The sequence below is a fragment of the Neodiprion pinetum genome, chromosome 2 (assembly GCF_021155775.2).
Source record: "Neodiprion pinetum isolate iyNeoPine1 chromosome 2, iyNeoPine1.2, whole genome shotgun sequence".
NCBI lineage: Eukaryota > Metazoa > Arthropoda > Insecta > Hymenoptera > Diprionidae > Neodiprion > Neodiprion pinetum.
The window spans coordinates 3,244,124-3,267,689 of NC_060233.1; the positions used below are offsets into that span (position 1 = coordinate 3,244,124).

The window sequence follows — 23,566 nt, forward strand, 5'->3', positions numbered from 1 at the left end:
CTTCGGAAGTATTCAAGTGCCGACCGATATTTGGTGATTTTTATTCCATCCCTCAGATGTCACGACTTTGGGCGTTAAATTTGAAAACCCGGGAATCACAAATGACAATTTTATTGTGTTACATTCGCTGACGAACATTGTATAGTCATGTATGCGCAAGTTTACAAGCATTGAGATGCATATGGGCTACGTAAATACATTTAACGCAGGTTTGATAGGCGTTATACACTGTGCGACAACATTTTGGAAAGCCGTTTTGTTTACATGCATACAGATGTATCTGAACTTTAGAGAAATAGAGAAATTTTTGCGCGCAACTTAAACTCTGTATGTATATTTACATTGTTTAGATATGCATACCATCATGCATGTAATCTCTACATAACACATGTTTTTGTATGTGGAAATAAAATTTAGTACCTGGATCATTTTCTATTATAGAATTATCTCTTGAATTTTCAAAGACTCAAGAGCCATGCATGACTCTATCGTTTCATCATTCAGTCATACACTATATGTGTACGTATACGTATTGGTATACAGAATCGTATGAAGAGCACATTAGTGTTTGTATACATGTATTGTATGCATTTTTGGTTCAGGTGTGTTGATTAAACATACGCAGTATATATGAGAAATTCTTGCTATCGAGGGATCCACCATCGAAAGTAATTATTTTTTCTACCGCATGCTTATTATACAGTCTGGAAAGATTAAGCCACTGAATTTTGTTTCTTCAAATAACTGTTTTTGAGATTTTAATGCGGAGATGCGCAATTGTAGAGATCCGAAGATGGCTAGTTTTGAAAGTGATATTCTATGGCGTGAAAAACCTCGTAAGAAAATCGATGTATATTGAAGACGTAATCGTTGTCTCCTTGCTTTTCTATCAATATATACGTTGATTGTACGATGGCTTATTAGGAATATATTAATGTATTTTTAAAAACGCGAACCCTATAATATATTATACATTATACATATACATAACAGTGTTGGCGAGCCGCATTTCACTAACGTCATTACATTCATTTATTGATAATTTACTGTTGGTAAAAAACTGTTTAATGAATAACATCGCGGAGTAAAAATTACGCAAATCGATTCACAGATACCCGCTCGAAATTCCTAAACAACATTATATAATCACCTAAGCAAGTATAAAAATCACGAGACAAGCGAACGTTATGAGCTTTAGCTGAAATTCACGCATTCTCTGATACAGACAGTAATTCGGCCTATCGATAACGATCTCTCCGACAATTAATCTAATACGTTATATACGTTACAGCCGAGTTACTTCGGAGTTATTCACAGCCGATCTGAGCTTGGCCTCGGAATGACTGGCTCTCCTATGCCTGGCCTGAGCGTGGCTAACAGCGCTGCTGACATAGGCAGCCTCCTCCTGTCTCTTATGTTTCTCCAGCAGTACTTGGACAAACCTGGGACTTGGCCCATCCAGGCATTCGCAGCTGTGACTAGCTGTGTCCAAGTCCCCCTGGAGGTAGGCCGTGGGAGGGAGAAGAAGACTCTCCGTGGATTTAGTGGGTTGAAACTGCCTGCCTCCGTGGGCCGAATGTCCCGCCGAACCATGCTGCGGATGCACCGCGTAAACGGTCGCGGCAGATCTCCCTGACCTCTGCGATGTGGTTGCCGTCGATCCGGCGGAGGGCGTCTTGGACCTCGCGTGAGAACCACTCTTCGGCGGTCTTTCGGCGCTGTGGGTTTTTATGGTACCTGTGTCGAGATATCCGTACCCGAAGCCGTAGCCCCCGAAGGCCTTAGTTGTCAAGTTGTCCCATGACTTTGGTTTCGCGTACTGAAGACACGCCGGCGGACGCTGATGCAGGCTTGGATCCCAGTAAAGCGTGTCTGTGCTCAGAGACGTCGAACACGAAGCTACGCTGTCCGCCACTGTTGAGACCTCGCTGCTCGTTATCGAATGCAAACTATGACCTGAAGCCCTGGAACATGCGTGGACCGCGTGCTGCTGCTCCCGTTGATGCTGCTGTTGCTGCTGTTGTTGTTGCTGTTGCTGTTGCTGCTGCTGCTGCTGCTGCTGCTGCTGCTGTTGCTGTTGTTGTTGTTGTTGTTGTTGTTGTTGCTGCTGCTGTTGTTGTTGCTGCTGCTGCTGTTGGGCATTTTGCTCGTTTCTAGCGCGCCGTTGTTTCTCTCTCCGTCTCCTACTCGGTACGCAATTGGGGTCACAGCAGGGGCTTGCTAGATCGTAGGCGTCGAGGCTGCCACCCTCGGACGGTTCCCTGCGACCCCCTGATCCAGGAATGCAGGCGACGCATAGTCCATTGCTGGAGGAGGGATGTTGCGTGCTTTGAGATTCAGAACCTGCTGAGCACTGCTGCTGTGTTTGCTGCTGAGAAGTCTTAGGAAGCTGCTGGGCTTGGCTCTTGGGGCAACCACCACCACCGGAAGTGATCAGTCCGTTTGCTTGGTGATAACTGTACCGGGACGATACTCCGATTTGGATCTCACTCGTACCTCCTTTGGATAGGAAGTGATGATGGTCGCTGCGAGATCTTGGCGGGCCAATAGTCACCAGACAAGCCGCACTCCGAGGTACTAGACATGGCCTTCCATCGGCGTACTGAACGGAAATCAGATTTTAATTACGAGAACAAATCTTGCTTGCTTCGTCGATATAACGAAGAGAATTGAAAAATTCTAAAAATGTCGCCAATCATCGACTCACCACGCTGTAAAGAAGAAGGTGTTCCGTCGATGCTGCTGGTCTACAGCAAGATGTCGGTGGCGATACGAAGCTAGATGACGGCGAAGGTTGACTTTGGTTGCTCGTCGTTGTTGTGGTACTAGGGGTTCGTTTCCGGGCTGGAAGTGAGTGGGTTTTCCATCTTCCCATAAGTATAGATCTTTCCCGTTCGCACAAGCGTTCCAACTCGCTCAATCGGGACTGCAACGCGCGCTGCAGCTCGATGTATCGCATGTGCAATTCGACCTGAAGAATAAAAATGTATGATTTTTATTTTGTAAATCTTGCATTTACCTCCAAGTTAAATTAATTCCATATTCACCTTTTTTACACAGTCTTCAAAGAGCACGACCATGCGCATCCGGGCGTCGCAATTCTTGATAAAACTGACCAGAGTCTTGTGATCAGCACGATCCATTTCGTGCCCGTTTATCGAAAGGATCACATCACCCTCCCTCATTCCAGCTTTGAAAGCCGGCCCATCGTACTCGATGTAATCGACGTAAGTTACCATCTCTATTTCCTGCTCTCGTTTATAGTGGATGCCGTAGCTCTGTACGAAATCAACGCGAGAATATAATATGGTTATTAAAATAACACATGTCTACTGCTGAAAATCTGAACAGTTGTGTATAGCGAAAGATGATTTTTACCTGCAGCGTGAAACCGTAAGTGCCATTTTTTTTCTCAACTATGATAGTTCTCCGTCGTCTGTCTTCATCGGCACGAGGTATTCGGTCCGATTTCGATCTTTCAAGAACCGCCTGAAACAAATAGATTAACTTGATTACAGCACTGAGATTTAAAACGTAATAAAACCGTTGAAGATTTTATTTATTCTGTATTCAGTTACGGGTTGATTTATCAAATTACTTCAGTTTTCAAATTCATAAATCTGATATAAAATCACGTATGATGCCTTTGTATCAAAATTTCATTTCTATTTTTATGAATAGCATACGTGGAACTCAATACTTGCGAGGTGACGGCAAAAAATCCGAAAGCGTTTGGCACTGTACGAAATTATAACGATAACTATTCAACTATAATATCGCCCCCTGTAGATCCGCACGCATGCACGCGTAACTCAATCCATGAACCTATTCCGTATGCATGAGGATCACGTGTTAGACCAGAACAACGGGTGTGGCGAAAGGGGTGAAAATACAGCCGACGAAGACAAGGGAGAGGTGGATTATGATTCTGAGGGTGAAAAAAAAATCAATTAATCACGGCAAATATGATGATTTGCAAATATAACGTCTACAGAGTTACACCGCATATTCATACATTAAATAAATACGCAAGACGCAGGGGGTGATTTATTATGATGTGTAATAAAATCGTATTTGATGAGATGAATTGATGGATTTACAAAGTTTCGTGCGTGTGTATAGGCATAGGTATGCAGTAGGGTGGTTCATCTTTTAAATTTTCTTTTTTTTTAAAGTGTCATTCAAAATTTGTTACAAATACTGAGAAAAAAAAACCTAGAGGAGACAGTAAAATATTTGGAGGTTGCTACCAATTATTGTAATATTTTTTATTTATTTTTATGTGTACACCTTACGGATTTATATTTACATATATATTAGCTTATTTTTTTCCCATTAATCATTGTTCGTAAAAATCGGTACTTGAAACGAAATAGAGACATTAAAGTGATGCGATACTCGTTTTTCGGTAACAAAAACTGTTATCCAAATGTCTCCGAGATGATTAATATTTTAGATAAAAGACGCGAACAGTCAACTGCGGAATTGTTAGGCTTAGTTTGCCGTTGACTGGTAAAAGATTAATTGGACTGTGATACAAAAAAAAAGATCAACTGATACACATATAAGTTCTTAAGGCGTACAGAAAAAATAAATAAATAATATTACAATAATTGGTAGTGACCTCTAAATATTTTCCTACCTCTTCCAGGTTTTACGGGGATTCTTTCTTAAATATTTGTCACAAATTTTTCAAGTGAAACCTTGAAAAAAAAAAAATTGAAAAACGAACCACCCTAGTATACAGGCATTATTCATTATATTCATACCCCGCTCCATTCCTCCTCGTCGCTGCTGTCTAAGCCAGGGCGATGAGTTACCACAAGCTCCGTAGTGTTTTGCGGCGAGTTATTCATTTCACCCGGATCGTCTTACTCTCGGATATTCTCAACGTTAGGGAGGGATAGACTGGCGCATGGTTTCGACTCGCCTACGTTTCCAGGCTCGAGTCGATGTCGCGGGTTTTTATCATGTTTGACAGAAACGACGATATTTTTCACGGGGAAGGTAACCGGAGGAGTGCGTTACTCTCATTCCACACTATATCCCGACATACGCAGGCGCAATATTACCGACTCTCCCGTTTTCAGCCCCACTTTTCACCCCCGCATAAAACCCCTTGCCGGCGCCTCGCCGTAGGCAATGCAGCGCGCATGTAGGCCGAGTTGCAGATTTTCAGGCGGTGAGTTCGATGCCTTCAATCAAGTTTTAATTAATACTTAATCGACGTTTATTCGTAAAACTTAATTTTACACAGTTAAAATAAACGAATACTACATAAAAGATGTTTTGGCATCTGATGACTTTCACTTTTTACTTTGCTCAATAATTATACATACTGTAAATAAGATAGTTATACATAATACGGTGTAAAAATCGTGGGTATAAGGACCTCACGGGAAATTAAACAGATATTATAATGGACAGGTTTTTTATTTACATAATTTATAAACGCAAAGGATTGAAATGGACATAATTGAGTATATGTATTTTTTTTAAATTGAAGTTCTGACCATGGTTTGCAATTTTGATTTTCTTATTTTTCTTTTATTATTGTAATTTACGACTATGGAAAATTACTCCGATGTTTAGTTACCGTATCAATAACGCGTCGTGTTTATAGTGATAATTAATTCTATTTCGAGGCACAGAGTCTGGCGTGCTTGGCTCTACTCGACAAATTTGCAATGCCGTAAGATCAGATGCCCTGACTGACGTTTGTTTGCACAGAAACTTGCTAATTCAATAAGCGAGAGATCTTTGAAATAACGACTTCGCGTGATAACGCCAATTGCGCAAATCCCCTCTCCATTCAAAGTTACTATATTCCACACAGTTACATGCAATTCGTTTAACCGGAGTTCCATACAAAGAAAGTTGATGTTGGGTTTGTCATCATCAATCACGTTTCAACGTTTTCTCAACATTTGTACTTCAATACCCGTCATTTGTATCATAGATAAAAACACTGCGGCATTAGTGAGACCTTTACGAATGATTTACAGATGCTGAAGCAGAGGATCGGCGTATGTGAATTATGCCTACATAGACCTTTTTCAAGAAAATAGACTCGTGTAGTGGGGAATAATAGATCGGCAGCTGTTCCCTGTTTCAATCATAGCAGTTAGCTATAATGATAGTGCCAATGTAAATTGAGAGAAAAGAGGGAGATGGGATGAGGAAGTAGGGAGATGTTATTGTTGCACAGAGGATACTGGGAAGATGAACGAGAGAGGAATGGTGGGAGAGGTGTGATAACGAGGTGTGTTGACAGGTATAAGAAAGAGGATAGCGGGGTACTGGATGTCACATACTCTTTGCAATGTCGAGTTGTTGGCATCGACTCAGTTGGACCCAGCAAGTTTCCGTTATGACGATTACCGATCCACGTTTCGTCTGTGCTGTCCTTCTCGTTTTCGTGGCTGCATTGTCAACTGCAACTCCGCTTCCGCTCTCGCTGCCTCACCTGAATCAATCCTCTTCTACGACGGTCCAGTCTTTGCTTGCGGCTCAAAACTCATCAAATTCCACGGAAAATGATTTGTAAGTATGCAAATTAATTTCGGTCGAAAACGCAATTCGATTTTCAAAAATCCGCACAACTCTGATTCTACCGTCATTTCAGGTACGTGATAAAGGCCGTTGTATACGAAATAGGAATATTAACCGACGCCGACAATTCCACGAATGATACGACGGAAAGGTGAGGCTGATCGATAAATCGCTGTGAATATTTTATACTATTTGTTTATACATAGGATTTATATTAGAATTTATATGTTATAAATTGCCGTTCTTTTTCAGACACGAAGAGGTTAATCTATCTTTCTACGATCCTCCTCACGAAAATAACGGGCTTTTGGATCTCAGTGGAATCCCGTTGCCCCAAGTGGTCGCATCGAAGACCAATACGGAAGAATGATTTGGGAGAAAAAGTTTGAAAATAGGCTCATTGATTATCAAGTATACCTTTCGAAGGGTTCGAACTGCATAATGTAAATAACACATGTACAAAACCAAATTTCTAAGCTTTTCGCTATATTTAAATATTATTATTATTATTATATTTATGTAGGTGTATACTAATATGCGATGTATACCGCAACATGTATACCCATTTGTAATGATGCATAACTATTATAAGTATCTATAGGTACGTAATTGTTCACCTTTGACATGATAAATTTACGGTGAATTTCTCAATAATGTTATAATATACTGTAATTTACTATTATAAACAGATCTGTTTTGCCATCGAATAAAATGGTTGTTATATTGTAATTATTTATCATCTCACCTTTTTACTTCCTCATGCGGTTTTCCGTGAATCTCCATGTCGGAAGAATTCCAATTAGACTTGTTATTTAGGGATTGTACCAGGTCATTGATCAAGTCTGTATATCCGCGAAGGCACGTAGAATTGTAAAATACGAGTAGGAGTTGCTCAGAATCTGTAATTATGAAAACGTGTGCGTCAGTTTGAGATTGCGGACAGTGTTTTCCACTGTCATTGCGATTAGAGGATTCGTTGAAAAATTATCACTATAACAAATCGCTTCCTCGTACATTTTTGTAGGTCTCCAAAGACATGACGTAGAACTTTCCGGCTGTTATTTTAAGCGGTTTCTGAGAGCGTAGAATGATCATTTGCAAATGTCGAGGGACGTTCGCAAGTCGGTGATAACGGCGACGGTTGTTTTCTAAACTCAGGTTCATCAACTTTCCATAAGCTTCGTACGCCGATTGGCCTACCATAATCGACTGTAAGATGTGTGCATAATCAATAATATTTCGAGTAAACAATGAAGCTGTTCCATAAAGCAGTCATACGCGCAGCAGCAGCGGTCGCAAATATTTATCACGTTTAAATTAGCCAACAACAAACAATCCGGGACTCACTTCTGTTTGCAAATAGTTTGCCGACCAGCAGAATATAAAGAGCTGAAAAAGAGATGCTGCCCAGTAGGATACGTATTTTCCCAATTCGTTATTCCCATCAATATCCTGAAAGTAAAACGTGATCTGTACGAATGGCGGGAAAACCATTTTTAAATACTTGTAGATGCATCGTGCAGTATTGAATGAAGGGCGGAAATAGGATTCGGACAACGTTTTTAGTGATTATCATGAATTTTTTTTTTCTGGCACGAAAGTAATTTATATAGCTTATTGAAACCTTAAGAATATTATGTACATATATTCAAATAAATATCGTAATTTTTTACATGTTTCCTCGGAAAATATGTGCCCCGGATTCTCACCGGGACCTGATTGTCGGTGACGCTTCCACAAAGGGTCAGGTCACTAAGGACCTCTCTAGTCATCGACTTAGCACAGTTCATAATTTTAGAGAGCCGCGGTTACAATTAAGGATATTTTTGGTCTTGTTCAAATACTCTTTTATTTATTCTGCGATTCATGACGCTTTACAATCTGGCGTACACACATGTCGAAGGCAGGCGTCCCAATAGACCGCAATGCCTCAAAATACTTGATTTGAATCGACGGACTTTCCCCTTCACGCCGCGACTGCTTAGAAGCCAATATCGATTCAACTGCTCCGAACGCTTCTTGTCTCCACCATGTCTGGCGAGCGAGTGAGAATTTTGAAAGCCAGCGCGCTACTCGTGCCGTTTCCACCCGATTGCAGCGCCCGACTCCAGTGGCGAATCCAAGAAGCTTTTGCCTGATAACACTATCGACACATAGTATGGACCCGGCTTAGGCCGGTAGAATCAGGTAGAATATAGTAGGCTGGGCGATTGACCGATACCTTGTTTCCTCTTTGTCTAACTCTAGCGGGCAATTTCGAGAGCCTTCATATTGGGATCGAGCAGTCCACACCGTGGTCCACACCATACATCGTTGGATAATACGAGATTCGTTACTCTTACATGCCTTTACGCAATTCAAACCGCATCTCTACCTATAGATACTGTGACGAAATATTTTTCTTTGCTTATTTCAACTAACCATTTTTATTTCTATTAACATTAACGTAAACATAGTTATCTGACATCGTCTTAAGCACATTAACCGAAATTAATCACTTTATTTTCACTTAGTTGGTGACAATATGGAAGATGTCAAACTTCCGACGGGTGACATATATTCCATATTTTCCGTGGAAATGCTTAAAAAAAATTACGACATTTATTTGAATATATGCATAAAATGTTCTCAAAGTTTCGATAAATTATATACATTCCTTTTTTACCTAAAAAAATCCATGAAGATCACAAAAAAAACAACTTATTCCTAAACCTTATTTCCCTTCTACAATCGGTTTAAAACAATTAAATTTCCAAGTGATTAGCAAATCTTACAATTAGACTTTTAGTGAGAACCCTATAGTATTAAATCAGATAACCGTAACCTGTGTCAATATTGAGCGATTAATGTTACTGAGTCAAACAAAGGGAACTTACTACTTTAATTGAGAGTTATCATCTTGACTCTAGTAGATCGATGAGATTGCTAGTTTAGTTCGTATCGGTGCTAAAGATTGAAATAAATAAGATCGAAATCGGATCGTGTCTTAATAAAGAGAAAAAAAAAATATTATTAAAGATCCATATGGTTATTCAATTTAAAGATAATAGCTTGCCATCCATACTCATTCATAAACGCAAGTGATTATTGTAGATTAAATTTATCGAGACCAATTTACATGCCCTACCAAAAACAATCAATCAGATATTTCTAACTGCTGCAGAATATCAAACCAGGATCAACAAATATATTGTGTAACAAAGAGGCAAACTCGGTCTTTTCGGGCCGAGCGCAAGTTTGCAATATGAATCGTATGCTTTTGAGAGTCGAAGACGAATATTACAAATGCGGAAGACGAAAACATCGTTGTCTCTTTGTTGCACATGATTCTTTGTATAACAAGAGCATATTACAAGTTTTTTCGCGAAGCACGAAATTGAGGTTAGGGTCCCGTAATGTCAGACTTGATCGCGACAACGCATGCGCGCAGTACAGAAATCACCACCTTTAAACCCTCCGCGCATGCGCATTCGCGGACTCACTCTACCGCCATAGAAACAGATACTTTGTGTACGGAAAACGGGTATGAAAAAACGCGTACAACACGCTCGTGTTATATAATGGTATTTGTGGCAAGTTACACTTTGCCACCGAGTAAAACTGATTCGCTTTAGGATTCAGCGTGCACATACCCTGCTCACCAAGAAGCCGGTCAGACAAATGGTCAGCGTACTGGATGTGGTCTGGATAAGAAGAAACATGCTCAAACAGTTTTCCAGCTCCTTGGTATACCTGAAATTCGATGAAAAATGTAGGCGTTGAGTAAGAATATTGGCATACCTTGCTACAGTTAGCATAATTCTTAACGAGCATCGACTCACTCGATGAGTTTTTGGAAGGTTACGGCGCAGCGGATAATTCGCCCGTCGCTTTCGTCCTCGTTATCAAATTTCATATTTCTGAGATGTGCAACTACGGCTCGAAGGTTGCCGCAGACGTGAAGGACCAGGACAGCGAAGAGGCAGTCGTAGCTGATGGAAGCCAGAGAGGCGACGGTCCCGGCGATGACGTGGCAGACAAAGACGACGGCGAAGGTCGAGGTCGACCGGTGATCGACGAGATTTTCCCATCCATTAAACGGCAGCCGGCTGACGGCGACCGTCGAAGAATTTTCGCGACCGGCAGCGAAGTACGAACTGAGGAATGGCTGCCCGGCGAAAAACACGGAGCTCAGACCACCCAGAGTGAAGTAAAAATTGGTAACCGATTTTCCGAACCTCGCGTATCCCGCCATCGAGCTGATTTCCTCGCTAGTCGCTCCTCGCCAATATTCGGACATTTTGGAGAGTAGATTCTGGACCTGATTTCGACGCAGGACGATGTCCATCGTCTTGCACAAGACGACGCTCGAGCTGATCAGGAGCGAGAGAATTTCCACTCTGGTAGAAAGGCTTGAATTTTGCGAGAAATTATCCTGCACTGCTATCGCGGCTGGTATGAAAATAAACAACACCGAACCCACGGTCAGCGATCTCTGGAGACCGTAAATGTTGTGGCGAAAACGAGAAGGGTTTTTCTCCGGGTGCCAAATACCGAGCACCCGAATCGCCCAGAGATTTAGGAGGACGTATTTTTCCATGGTCGTGAAGATTATTGATGCTACAGTTGTCTTGGAATTTTGATTAACGTAATTTGGTTATCTTCTTTTGAAGTTTTAAGCTTTCAGTCAGCGTGCACGATCGCCTAGACGTTTGTTCACTGGGATTGATTTAAGGGTGCAGAGAAGGACCTTAAAGAATGTCACATTACGCGGATGAAAGTCGAATTATCATTATCGTTTAAACGTCTCATCGCAACGACGTTTAGCTAATGAGCGACACATGTCTGATATTATCCGTCGTAAAGGTGCTTGATGGGAGTTTTTTAGTAGTAAATCTACTGTGTGTAATCACTCTCGTGTGACTAACTGCTAAATCGATATAATTAGACTGATTTAAAATTCAAGGACGGCCAATGGTTTATAACAGTGTGTTTAAAATAATGGGGATGGTATGCGATTTTTACTCTGCTGGTTTCCTTTGTGACCTTATCATTGATTCAAAGGAAGCTCACGTACATTATTATTAAGCAATTAATCTCATACCTAAATGCACGTACGCACAATTGCATGGCTGGATGGAAATTATAGAGAAATAGGTCAATTCGTTTCCTTATTATTCAAAGATTTGCTGAAAAATTCTCTTTTCTTTGCTCCCGCACGGTGCGCAAATAAATGCGAGAAAGGAGTGACGCTTGACTCGTTTCCTCTTCATTTTAAATACTAATCAAGAATCGAGTGAATTGATAATTACGTATGTATGATCATATTGTAAGCATAATATATACAGCGATTTTCGTAGAAAGGAAGATCAGAGATATGACAAAAAAAAAAAAAAAAAAAATTAGCAGAACATGCTTTGCAGATATTGGCACATGTGAATATACACCACATACTATGATATTAATTACCGCTAAGTACCGTCTAAGTGGCGTTACTTCAATTAAATTCATTATGTACTTATATAGACGTACTACGTCATTTCCTGGTTATCTTCATCCAGACTTATTCGAAGCATTACGCGCCGTCTCTGTTTAATCCTAAAGTCGAAACGAAGATTAATGCGTTAAAGAAATAACAACTTTTCAAGTATCAAAGCGAGTGAAATTTGTACTAATTCATGGACATGATAATTAACTCACCCTGCGCAGACCTGCTAGCTAGTGTCGAAAATTCGGGCATGGCGGGAAAATCACATTCGTAATCAGGCGCTGGAACCGGCTGATTTTCATCTGTCGAATTAGAAGATTTCAAATCATCAGACTTTTTCTCCTGGTGTGCTGTTATCGGCCAGGCTTTCCTGTGATTCAATGGAAACGTTAATGCGCATCACTCCAATGAATGATGAATTTTAAGATTGAAAAAAAATTGGTTGTTTGAAAAAACAGCAGTTAATCGGTATCCCAATCGATTCTTTTCAAATTTCACTTACAGTTGGCTGCCTGATTTGCTCAAATACAAATCTGCAGTGACTTAAGGCACGTAACTTGTACCAAAGCATGGCTTGCGATATAAGAACATCAGAGTAGCCTATCAGGCTCTACCTGTAGTATTAACGTGCAGGGAATGCGCAAGTTCATAAGAGTATTCTTAAAATACGTATTTCATTTCCGTAATTTTCGCAAATACATACAGCAGACTGCACATACGTGGTAGTCGGCACCGCGCCTATCGCGGGGGTCGGTGGCTCCGAGAGTATATCATCCATGTAATTAAGCTTAGGGGGATGATTCGCGTAGAACATGTACTGCTGGTAGTCCGATTGTTTCCTCTTTCTCTCGTTCGGGGGAGACGGGACTTTTAGCGGCTTCAGAACCGGCAGTTCGGACCGTTTTCGCTGGTAAGGGTCCCATTTTATGTCAGGGACCGGACCCACCGTTGATAATTTCTTTAGATATTCCTTGTACGGCTGACGGGGCTCTGGAACGGTGGGAGGAGGCGGCAGCTTCGAAAAAAAAACCATAACATAAATAACTAACTTCTTCTCTTTTCACCTCTCAAGGACTTTAGCAAACTTGAGTGGTTAATATCGCGTCACGAGTTATTTCGGTAAATGTCCCATGGACAATTTGACACAGGACTATGCCGCTTGAATTCATGCAATTCGGAACACATATTACCAAAAGTCAACCAATCGCGAAAGTGATCGAATGTAATACCAGTTGCATAGGTGCAGGCGAATTTAGTCATCAATTCCTTTCGCGGGTTAATCCGTACAAATGCAGTACCGGTTGCATGAATGCAGGCAATTTAGTCATCAATTGCTTTCACGGGTTAATCCGCACAAATGTAGTACCGGTTACATAAATGCAGGTGAATTTGCAGAATACAGAAGTAAACGTGCCTATACTTCGTCACACACCTCACGTTGCCTGGTATCTTGAGCTACATGGACAAGTATTGTGAGATTTAGCGTCCAGCCGATAATTCCCCTGGAGAAAATGATGAGAGCAATGATGGAGGGTGCCATCGTGAAATATTCAAATACCGGACTAGTCGAGGACCAAGATATCGTGTCGAGCATCGGGCCACCAACGAATTCCAAAAGGCCGAGCAAATCCTGTAAGGGGTTGTTCTCGATTATTTACAGTTTAGTCATTGGTGATTTCTGTTTAATTTGAGTTATGGTGCAATGGTATGGTACATACACTTGTGTACGTTATGTCGATTGCGTACAGAAGTGACGTGATCACGTCGAGGACCAGGAAGATACTCGTCAATACTAGCCATGGCCCTCGGAGTTTCAGACCTTTCGATCCCCTCACATCCGACCATGTCGCAACTAGAAATAATAAAGACGAATCAATCGGTAGTATAAGTCATGTAGGTAGCTGTGCTGTTCTTCATATATTTTTTTTTTCAATAACATATGAATATAGTGAAATTAGATCTTGAACGGAATTCATCTTATTATACAATATAGATGATTGTAAATAATAAAATGCTGTTTTCGCATTCGAAAAAATGAAAAATCATACCTGATGAATTATTCAATTCTCTTAATGCGCTGCAGTTAGTTACAAATCTGATATGTATAATTATTTCTGATAATATACCGTGATATAGCGAGTGTAAGAACAATTGATAAACGCGATTGTTCTGATATGAGTTTACGCTTACTGAGGAGAAGAAGGGCCGCTATAAACCAGAACAAACTGAGCACCAGGTAAACCACTATCCATGCGTAAGTCCTTCTCGAGGCTGACGCGCCACTTTCTGGCCATGCAAGGACGACCGTCCCGTTGTCAGTCTCGACCTCAATTTCCGCAGAGCCGCATTCGCCACCAGTATAAAACAAGATCGATGAAAATTGTGTCATTATTATCATTATTATCGCCATCATTACTGCCATTATTATTGATGATGTGGAAACGAAACCGTTGGAGAAAAAAACAAAATGAATCGAAGTCGAATCCTTTAGGGCTTACAGTTGTCGTTTTTTTTTGTACAGATCTCATGGCTGTAAAAGATTGCAACGATATCGCTAAAATGTACGCTACAGGTGCATAGATATAATATACGATGTAGCTCAACTGGACAATTTATTGATGGTTCGATGATAAACAATGCGATCAACGTCGATCAATTTCGTATGACTGTGTAAAATGTATAAAGGTGTTGATTTTTACATGCGATAACCGTTTGATTAGCTGATAAGATAGTAAAGTGTTATCAGACTCTCGGCACACTCATTTCTCTGGATAAATAGACTAATTGATTGAAAATTACATCCGCTATATGGGATATATCTGAATGCGCGATAGCGTGAAATCCATGAATCGCAAACAGAAAAGTTTATGTACGACATGTCAGTAATGCAGTTATACAACGTAAGTTTTGAGAGAATTAGTATTTTTCAAGTAGATGAAACGCTGTGACGATTTTTTGCATGAAAAAAAGAATACATAAAAATTTGATAAAGATATTTAATTAAAAATACAACAGTCATGTTTTCACTTACTGTAAAGATAAACTAAGTACAGCCGGTACGCCAATAGAGTTTCTGTCGTTACGTAAATTTTGCAGGAATATACGAGCAGTGAAATTATCCCCAATATTATCCATAACAAACTCTGGACCTGCAATAAGAAGATTTAAATAAATATATTAAAAGAACGTAACAGTTGCAAAAAACGCGTGATTGTGATTAAAGGAAATCAAAACCGACGTACACGAGCTGATAACGCGGCGGGATGATTATTTCATACCAAAAGAGTGAAGTCACAATGCCTCCTTTGTGTTATAACAAAATAGGAGAAACGGAAAATCCCGATAGATAACGCGATTTTGACACATGAAGTTGACATTGACTGACGAGTCGTGTGATAATTATTATTTCATAACTGGATTTTCGCACGGTCAATTACAGCACAATATGAATTAAACGAAAATCTAAACTACAAAAGAAAACAGCAATACTGGCGTATATCTGTTCCTTACGCTCTTATCCAGACGGTGGTTCACCCAAGATTGATAATTTGTCTTACATTATCTACGTTAAATAAAGATTATAACGATATCACGAATAATTGTCATCCTGTTTCCTTCGATTATAAAGTTATCCAAACATAGTGATCCCTGCTGACACACAAATCGGTTTTGTCCTAGAGCGACGAAACCGATGCTCAGTGAATAATAATAATAATAAATTTCTAAAATGGCAAGGGAATGATCTTTTCATTCGATTGTTAATTAAAGACGACTTACCAGGGTAAAAAGTCCGGCAACGATCGCTGTTACTTTCGGCGAACAACCGTACAAACCCATTTTATAATAGAAACGCGGCGATTATGAACCTGCAGTACCTTTCGAATCAGCAATCAAAGGGAGCCGCATGTGATGCCGGACTCGATGTATTGCCGGATTGCACTAACTATGAGTACGATTATTAAAATGTCGAACCTCCGGCTAATCCAGAGTCGAGACTGCCGGAGAGGCGGCAAGGTGAGGCTTACGCCGAGGCCTCCGATCTTTCAGGATAAGATAGTCGTATCCACATCCATACACGTTTGATCGATCATTGCTAAATGTTGTTACCCGGTCCCACTTGTTGCCATAGAGTAACAAACTCTTACGAATACGTGGGAGCGGGGTTGAAGTTTCGAATTTGAAAGTTTAATCCGAATTATTTGGTGGTGAAACCAGAAGTGAGGAAATCAAACTTTGAAGAAACAACAAAGTTTCGTATGGTCGGAACCCAGATGGCTCACAGTTACGAAATGCAAGATTAAGAAAAGTCAAGTTATGATGGAGCAAAGTTACGACAAGTAAATTTCCGATAGAGTAAAATTTCGGAAAATAAAGTTTTGATGGAGTAAAATTCCGAATATTAAAATATACTCAAACAGCGTAGGTTACTCGATGAGTAGGTGTAAAAATCAGAAACATCAAAAATCAGAATGACCAGGATTCCGAACGCAAATATATCGAAAATCCAAAGCGAAGAAAGACCAAAATGGTGTAATTTAACCGAGCTAGAAATTCACGTGACTGAAAATCTTCGATCATTCCGAAATTCAATGTTTCAGATGTTCAAATTTTCTCATTTTTTCACTTTCGGAACTTTGACTTGTCGGAGTTACGCTCTTTCGGCATTTTGTCCATTCGGAACTTTGCACTTTCGGAACTTAGAGCGTGCGTTTCGGACCATTCGAAACTTTCGATTTCTTTACTTTTAGTTTCGCTGCCAAATAAATTGAATGTTGGCGCTTTAGGAATTTTTCAAATTCGGAATTTTAACCCCGTCCTAATACGTGTGCGTATTTTTGCAATATGCATATCTATATATACCTATGTACAGAATTTTGTCTCCCTTTTTTCGTTTCTTTTCATTTTGTGTTCTCAGTATTGCACAACGCACATTGCGAAGATAAACGTGCAATTGGGGTACACTGCAGTCACGTAATACTATTTATCACCCAACACTTTTCGATACAGAAGTTTGGGATTCATTAGAATATGTATAAGCTTATGCTTTATAGCTGTGCAGCTTTGATATCACAATCATTTGGTAAAATGCTTTTCTGAAATCACTTTTTACATGTAATTTCTTATTGTCGGTAAAAATATTGGTGACGGATTGAACGTTTATTTGAATGAAAATTGACCGATCCAGGAATGTAAAAAAATTGGAATTTATTAAGTAAAACATGAACTGCATTACATCTTACATCATATAATAGATAGAATTTACATGGAACGCGTTACGCAAAGATTTCTACCTCAATTTAAGGTTGACCTGCCTATTTTTAGGAGTCCAGCAATAATCCGTCGACGTATATGCATTTGTATGTATGGCCGTTAAAAAATTATTGCTGCAATTACACATTGTTGATGAATTCGAAAGAAAAACGAAGAAAACGGAGAAAAAAAAATAAAACGTTCATTTTGAGCGCTTGGGCTAAATTTACTCTACTCGAATGATTACTCATTTGGTACATTGCTACTATCAACAACGCTTCTCGCAAACGGAAAATTTCACGATTGATGAAAGTAAAACAAATGAGTGAAATAACGCAACGCGTTATTTTATGTTAGGCTATAATATTGTTTTCATTGTAACATTTGATTAATCACTTTGTGTAATTTTTTTCTCTATTCTTTTCCATCTTGTTTCATGTTCGATTTGTTTCGTTAATTGTTCCTTCTTTATTTTATTTTTTTTTGTTGTTTTCTTTTACTTTCTTGGTATCCTCCAAAAGTATTTTACCTGCAATTTTTCCATTACATACAATAGTGTGGCACTTATTCAAGTTAGTACAAAACTAAGTTTCACGCATCGACGATGGATCAAAGGATTAAAAATAATACGGATATGGATGATATTAAATAATTGACCACCGCAGAAGGAAAACATGGGTATTCACTTAGTCCATCTTTCTTAGAACAACCTTAAAGTAGTAAAGAGCGAACTCAACACGTTCCTCCCGTTTGCTGCTGATAAACTTCTATAGTGTCTCCTTCCTCCATCTCCAAAGTCGTTGGTGTATCAAATTCGTTAATCGGTTGTCCATCGAATCTAAATCTCACCGCAGCTATTGCAAGGCCCTGAGGAAAAATTTAATAAAAATCATGTTTGTGAAAATCAGAATAAGAAAGAAGGCTAGAGTCGTCGTGAAATCGAATCAAATTTACTGTTTTCAGTCACTTGTCAATTTCACTGTGCAAATGTATCAATAGTCTTAAATAATAAACAATGATTAAGAGTGAAATCTGATTATTTTGTTTCAATCATTTGTAAATTTATTTTCATTATTGCCCCACTATAATTTGATCTGTGTTATCAAGGCTATTGTAGGTTAACATAGTCGAATATTTACCTAATAAAAGGATGTTTCGATCCAATGAATTTAATGAGATGGATGTTACGTAAGACGCAAAAAGTTGGGTATATTGATAAAGATGCATCAGACTGGGTTCAAAAATATATTTTGACTCTTACCACACGGTCACAATAAGCATTCATTAGTTTGCGAAGCGGGGTATGTTTCTTGATTTTAAACTGTACTACCGCACTATCCTGTCCCAGTACTTTAAGATTAATGTGCTCGGACTCGGCCTTATTCGTATCCTGCAAGTGAATATATGTTTATGTAAAATATACAATTGAATTAACATCCGGTGTGCACTACGTGATGGCATTATGCCGATTTTTAGGTTAGAACCAACACTCAACTATGCATGTACCATACCTTCTTCTCGTCGGACATGTTTATTATTTTATTTCGACAGAATATCGGACTAGAAGTATTCCGTTGTTATTCAGCACCTCAATGAGACTGAATTTTCGATGAAGCCTTCCACCTTTTTTTTATCAACTTCACAATCTCAAGACTTCCTCAATTTCTTTCGAGAACCTGAATCCCGCTCTTTGATGTATTATGGCTGGCAGCAGCACGCAACCCATCTATATCACTCATCAGGACGCCGCTCGTTCTTACCTAGGCTCCAGATGACAGCACCGCGATATGCGTTATCACGGTCTGCCATCTACCGTTATCTGACTGAATCAAAAATTTTCTACAATGGTCGTGTAACCGATAGCTGGTACCAGGCCACGTGGCATGATCGCGCTCATCGAATTAACGTTAACTCTAAAAACCGAATCTTGAGAACTGAAATGTAGCGATTATTGCACGAACGCCCTGTTTATATCAACCAAAGGAAGTAAGACACGTTCAAATGACTACAAATACGTAAAACTGGTTCAATTTGTGTCTTCTTAAGAGATCGATGTAAAATTAAGATCAACAATAATTGACGTACTACCGACAGTACGTCTTTCGGCGATACGTCAACTGGCTCTGCCGGTACGACAGAACGCTGATTGATTTGACATCTCATCCATTGGAAGCACGCGTGATTCATAACTCGAAGACTTGATTCTGTTTATCGGTACAGTTTGCCAGCAGACTAGCAGGTGCACTTAATTGATCTGTGGCTGGATATTATTTGGTCTGCACCGTCTGCACAGCGAAAGAGAGGACAACTTGTCACATCGTCAGATAAGATCAATGAGATCAATTTCTTTATCAATTAAAGTCACCAGCTCGGTGAATTCGGTCAATTGGAATTCTGTATCATTCCACTGTCCATTGCCAAGACAAGTATTTTATAAGGCTATTCGCTGATTTGCTGAAGGTAAAAAACTTGCGACGGGGTGCACGTGTTAACGTCAGCACATTTTATGCATATTTTTTGCTTACCTGATGTGATTAAATCAATGATACATACCTCTGATCATAAATTTGACCAGTTCTTTAAACCTAAAATTCAATTTACACAAATATTTAATCGCCGGACGGTGTTTTCTTCGATATAATACCGACCCACTTGCATGGGGGTTTCTACTGGATATAATCAACCAGCGAAATAATGTTTGAAAAAGTGAACAAGAAATTGTTGCCGATAAAAGGGCATTATTTCTTATACAATGCTGGTATGTATGCGGTTTTTGTTCCTTTTTCGTCCACTTAATTATAAACGAACACTTTAGAATACGAAAAAAGTTTGTGCCAATTATCAGTTTTTTGCGAAATGTATAAAGTTTGGTGGCGGAAAAAGCGAAACCGTTTCATTTTTGTTTTCTTTTACAGCAACAGGACCCATTGTTCCATTTTTACCAACAATTGCCAAGCAGATAGGATTTTCTAATACCCTTGTTGGATTGATTTACGCCATACTTCCATTGTCTGGATTAATAGCAAAACCACTGTTCGGAGGCTTGGCTGACAAATTTAAACTGCACAAGACATTTTTTCTAATATTTCAAGTTCTTTTGGCTGTTGCGTTTTTTGGTATATATTTTATACCAGAAATTGAGTCATCAGCTGAAGTGGAACTAGCATGCGACTCAGGAGAGGCAACTATAGAAATTCAATCAGCTAATGACTTCAACCCGCGGCTTCTGAACAATTTAAAAAACCCAAGGTTTACCAGCACCGATTGCGAAGTGAGTTATGAATGAACATTTTTCAAACCCATTGTTATAGATTGATCTGCAGAAATGACCCGTGATTGTATGTAAATAATATAACATCTGCACCTGTTTTCCTTCAGCTTTCTTGCGCTGGGTCCAACGAAGCTTATAAAAAACTTTGCACTGACTGGCACGCAGTGCAATTTTGCAGCCGAGCAAATGCAACAGACCCTGAAATCAGTCGGTTTAACTTCACTGCTGGACTTCATGCCACGTTTCTTTATGGGGTTTGTCTATCGTCGACTCATTTTTCTTGCCTTGACTTACATTATTTCTTTGAGAAAAATTATAACAAAAGCTGAAAACATAATCTTCCTTGAAAATTTATATGAAATTTTATATGTTCTAGAAAAATAATTTGGCTTACCTCATTGTGAAGAACGCTACCTTTTCCGACAATGTTGTACATACACCTGTGTGCATGTCGCAATTGAGAACAACCTGTTCGGCAACATGCCCAGATTCTTCCACCTTTACTCGGCTACTAGAAGAGTCCAGCGAACGTTCCAGCTTGTCACAAACATCTACGTATCAGTTTCATTTGTTTATATGGTTCGCTGTTGTGAGTTGGATTGGAATGGCCGTTGTAGTGAGCATAGGCGATGCTATATGCATGGGCTTGCTCGGTAAGTATTTGTAATAAATTTTTGTTTCATGGTAATATGTACACCGTACCAAATTGCCCATTCTTTTTATTTAAATTTTATCCTAATTTCGGATCAGGTGTAGCTATCCGTTCACTGATTCAAAGTTCGAAAATATTATCTACTTGTGGATAACTGTAATATTAATTACTGTCGATTTCTTCAGGTGAGGACAATGAGAAGGAGTATGGAAAGCAGAAGATGTGGGGAAGCATTGGCTTCGGAATATTTGGTATCAGTGCTGGATATCTTGTAGATTTAGCCAGTATTGGTAAATTGGAGAAAGATTACAGTTCCATATTTTATATAATGCTGATTGCCATGGCATTGGATGTGATAGTATCTTCGACCCTGAAAAAGGTACGAATACTTATATTATTGATATTTAGCAAATGTAAGAAATAACATTGTGGCCGCAGTTATTGAAAAAATGAACTGATTTGTGTGATAGAAAGAGTGCGCTGATCGCGAGCCTTCTGTCCTATGGGAAATATGGAATGTTGGAAAAGAAGGTCGTGTCCTAGCATTCATATGGTGGTGTATTGGTGCTGGAATCTGCACAGGTGTCGTTTGGAATTTTCTGTTTCTGTACACAGAAGAAATCGCGACCGGTGACCAAGTAGATTGGCTCAAAACACTCCAGGGGCTGCTCACAGGAGTCCAATGTTTCGCTGGGGAAATGCCTTTCAATTTTATTTCAGGTGCTATCCTACAACGGCTCGGACATGTCAACGTCATGAGTCTAGTACTTTTGGTTTATGCAATCAGGTAATAAAAAAAGAAATAAAACTACAACTATTGAAGGAAGAAGAAAAATCCAATGCAATTTCTCTTCCGGCAGATTTATGGCTTACAGTGTTATTACCAATCCATGGATATTCTTGGTGATAGAAATATTGCACGGCCCTTCTCTAGGCCTTTGTTGGCCTGCAATGGTCTCATATGGGGATAAAGTTTCTCCGTCTGGAACAAAAGCAACAATTCAGGGATTGGTTGGTGCTGTATTTGAGGGCATAGGTTAGCAATCTGTTTTATTTTTATTACATATTTATATCACTTTCATAGTTGTACAATTCAACAATTATGGTATGTATACATATACTATATACTCTACATAGGTGTCTCATTGGGCAGCTTTATTTGCGGATTGCTTATGGACAATTACAAAGGTGTAATAACATTCCGTATATTTTCTGCTGGTGCGCTATTCTGGCTCCTAATTCACTGGGTAGCACAGTTCCTATTGATGAAATCAAAAGCCAATCCTGTTCATCAAGGGCATAATCGTGAGTAGTCTAGTAACATGAATGCTACAGGAAATCGCCTAAATTCAGTAATAATAAAAAAAAAAAAGGAAAAAACAGTCTTGTAACTTTATGTAATCATTCACGAATTTATTTAATCCTGCATGCCTGTAATCAAGAGTTCTTAAATCCTAATCCAACTCAACTTTCATCCACTCGTGTGATAAAGATCTATACTAGAAGCACGATCGAAACATTTGGGTGTGTGCATGTATACATGTTTTTGTGTACAAGAGAAATCAAAAGAGTTGCATGGTTAAATAGTAGAATGCGTATTAAATTTTCATTAGAGCATGTTTCAGTATGTTCAAAATTTTTGTAAAACTACAGGAAACGGTATTGAATAATTTTTGGTTTCTACTTAGTCCGGTCGTAAACTTGTGAATATTTCATTCTAATTTGTAAGAAGTTGCGAACGTTTTTATCAAGTAATATTTTCAATTATATATTGATTACAGATTTAGCAACGTATACAGCACTTGATAACGGGGTTTACACGACTGCCAATCAGGAACTGCAAACCTATTGAACAAAGGAATATTGTATGAACTAGATGTTAGAATTATTTAATATTAAAATTTAGAAAAGTGAAAGCACACTTACCAAGTCTGCAGTCAGGTAATGACTGCCAGGATGGAAACGGCAAGAAGCATTGGTTTACCTTCAAGAGTTACCTACTATCTTATCTCCTATTCTGTTCTTATTACTCTGTCATAAAAATATACAACTGGACGTGTTGCAATCAGTAAATAATTTTATACATGTACACACACACACAAGTACTTGAAAATATGGCAATCACTTGGCATCTTCGATGGACACGTTTATTTGCCGTACATGCGAAAGAAGACGTTTGATATACATTCAGTATTATATAAATTAATTTTTGTATATACACGTGTACCTATTAATATATTTTGTTTATTTTTATATTCCTGACTTGGCCTTTATTTATTTGATACGCTAGTCATGTCCGGTGATAAAGTGATGTTATCCAAATATGTTTGTGATAATCCGAGTAGACTGCTGCATACTTCATTTGTGAGACATA

The 23,566-nt window shown here is 39.2% G+C and overlaps 6 protein-coding genes across 9 annotated transcripts; 2 read left to right on the top strand and 4 right to left on the bottom strand.

Annotated features, from left to right (window-relative positions):
• Nucleotides 1-123: 123 nt before the first annotated feature.
• On the bottom strand, nt 124-5,015 carry LOC124210927 (uncharacterized). The gene is made up of 5 exons (XM_046609384.2): nt 4,770-5,015; nt 3,379-3,489; nt 3,048-3,278; nt 2,708-2,971; nt 124-2,602 (listed from the first exon to the last, which is right to left on the bottom strand). The coding sequence occupies exons 1-5, from the start codon at nt 4,854-4,856 to the stop codon at nt 1,286-1,288; spliced, it is 2,010 nt and encodes a 669-aa protein (XP_046465340.1). The 5' UTR covers nt 4,857-5,015; the 3' UTR covers nt 124-1,285.
• Nucleotides 5,016-6,291: 1,276 nt separating this feature from the next.
• Nucleotides 6,292-7,257, top strand: LOC124210937 (uncharacterized). The gene is made up of 3 exons (XM_046609402.2): nt 6,292-6,543; nt 6,626-6,703; nt 6,805-7,257. Exons 1-3 carry the CDS (start codon nt 6,323-6,325, stop codon nt 6,920-6,922), a joined length of 417 nt encoding a protein of 138 aa, XP_046465358.1. The 5' UTR covers nt 6,292-6,322; the 3' UTR covers nt 6,923-7,257.
• LOC124210931 (odorant receptor 10-like) lies at nt 7,117-11,713 on the bottom strand. The gene is made up of 5 exons (XM_046609391.2): nt 10,374-11,713; nt 10,185-10,284; nt 7,900-8,004; nt 7,567-7,761; nt 7,117-7,451 (listed from the first exon to the last, which is right to left on the bottom strand). Exons 1-5 carry the CDS (start codon nt 11,129-11,131, stop codon nt 7,389-7,391), a joined length of 1,221 nt encoding a protein of 406 aa, XP_046465347.1. The 5' UTR covers nt 11,132-11,713; the 3' UTR covers nt 7,117-7,388.
• A 119-nt stretch (nt 11,714-11,832) lies between these two features.
• Nucleotides 11,833-17,139, bottom strand: LOC124210932 (uncharacterized). 3 transcript variants are annotated; one of them, XR_011176330.1, is made up of 8 exons: nt 15,797-17,139; nt 15,049-15,168; nt 14,210-14,372; nt 13,738-13,871; nt 13,452-13,649; nt 12,723-13,034; nt 12,232-12,389; nt 11,833-12,129 (listed from the first exon to the last, which is right to left on the bottom strand). XR_011176330.1 is itself a non-coding variant. In XM_069133353.1 (8 exons), the coding sequence occupies exons 1-8, from the start codon at nt 15,854-15,856 to the stop codon at nt 12,107-12,109; spliced, it is 1,152 nt and encodes a 383-aa protein (XP_068989454.1). In that variant the 5' UTR covers nt 15,857-17,139; the 3' UTR covers nt 11,833-12,106. The 3 variants fall into 3 exon arrangements, 2 of the variants coding, with proteins under 2 accessions (XP_068989454.1, XP_068989455.1); XM_069133353.1 differs by having other exon boundaries at nt 12,739-13,034; XM_069133354.1 differs by having other exon boundaries at nt 12,232-12,321.
• A 68-nt stretch (nt 17,140-17,207) lies between these two features.
• On the bottom strand, nt 17,208-19,338 carry Sumo (Small ubiquitin like modifier). Its single transcript, XM_046609403.2, has 3 exons — nt 18,781-19,338; nt 18,531-18,659; nt 17,208-18,136 (listed from the first exon to the last, which is right to left on the bottom strand). The coding sequence occupies exons 1-3, from the start codon at nt 18,796-18,798 to the stop codon at nt 18,002-18,004; spliced, it is 282 nt and encodes a 93-aa protein (XP_046465359.1). The 5' UTR covers nt 18,799-19,338; the 3' UTR covers nt 17,208-18,001.
• A 104-nt stretch (nt 19,339-19,442) lies between these two features.
• On the top strand, nt 19,443-23,445 carry Sugb (Sugar baby). Of its 2 annotated transcripts, XM_046609385.2 has the most exons (9): nt 19,447-20,027; nt 20,185-20,540; nt 20,648-20,794; nt 20,917-21,193; nt 21,378-21,571; nt 21,663-21,979; nt 22,053-22,228; nt 22,330-22,497; nt 22,974-23,445. In XM_046609385.2, exons 1-9 carry the CDS (start codon nt 19,964-19,966, stop codon nt 23,042-23,044), a joined length of 1,770 nt encoding a protein of 589 aa, XP_046465341.1. In that variant the 5' UTR covers nt 19,447-19,963; the 3' UTR covers nt 23,045-23,445. The 2 variants fall into 2 exon arrangements, with proteins under 2 accessions (XP_046465342.1, XP_046465341.1); XM_046609386.2 differs by lacking the exon at nt 22,330-22,497 and having other exon boundaries at nt 19,443-20,027.
• The last annotated feature ends 121 nt before the right edge of the window (nt 23,446-23,566 follow it).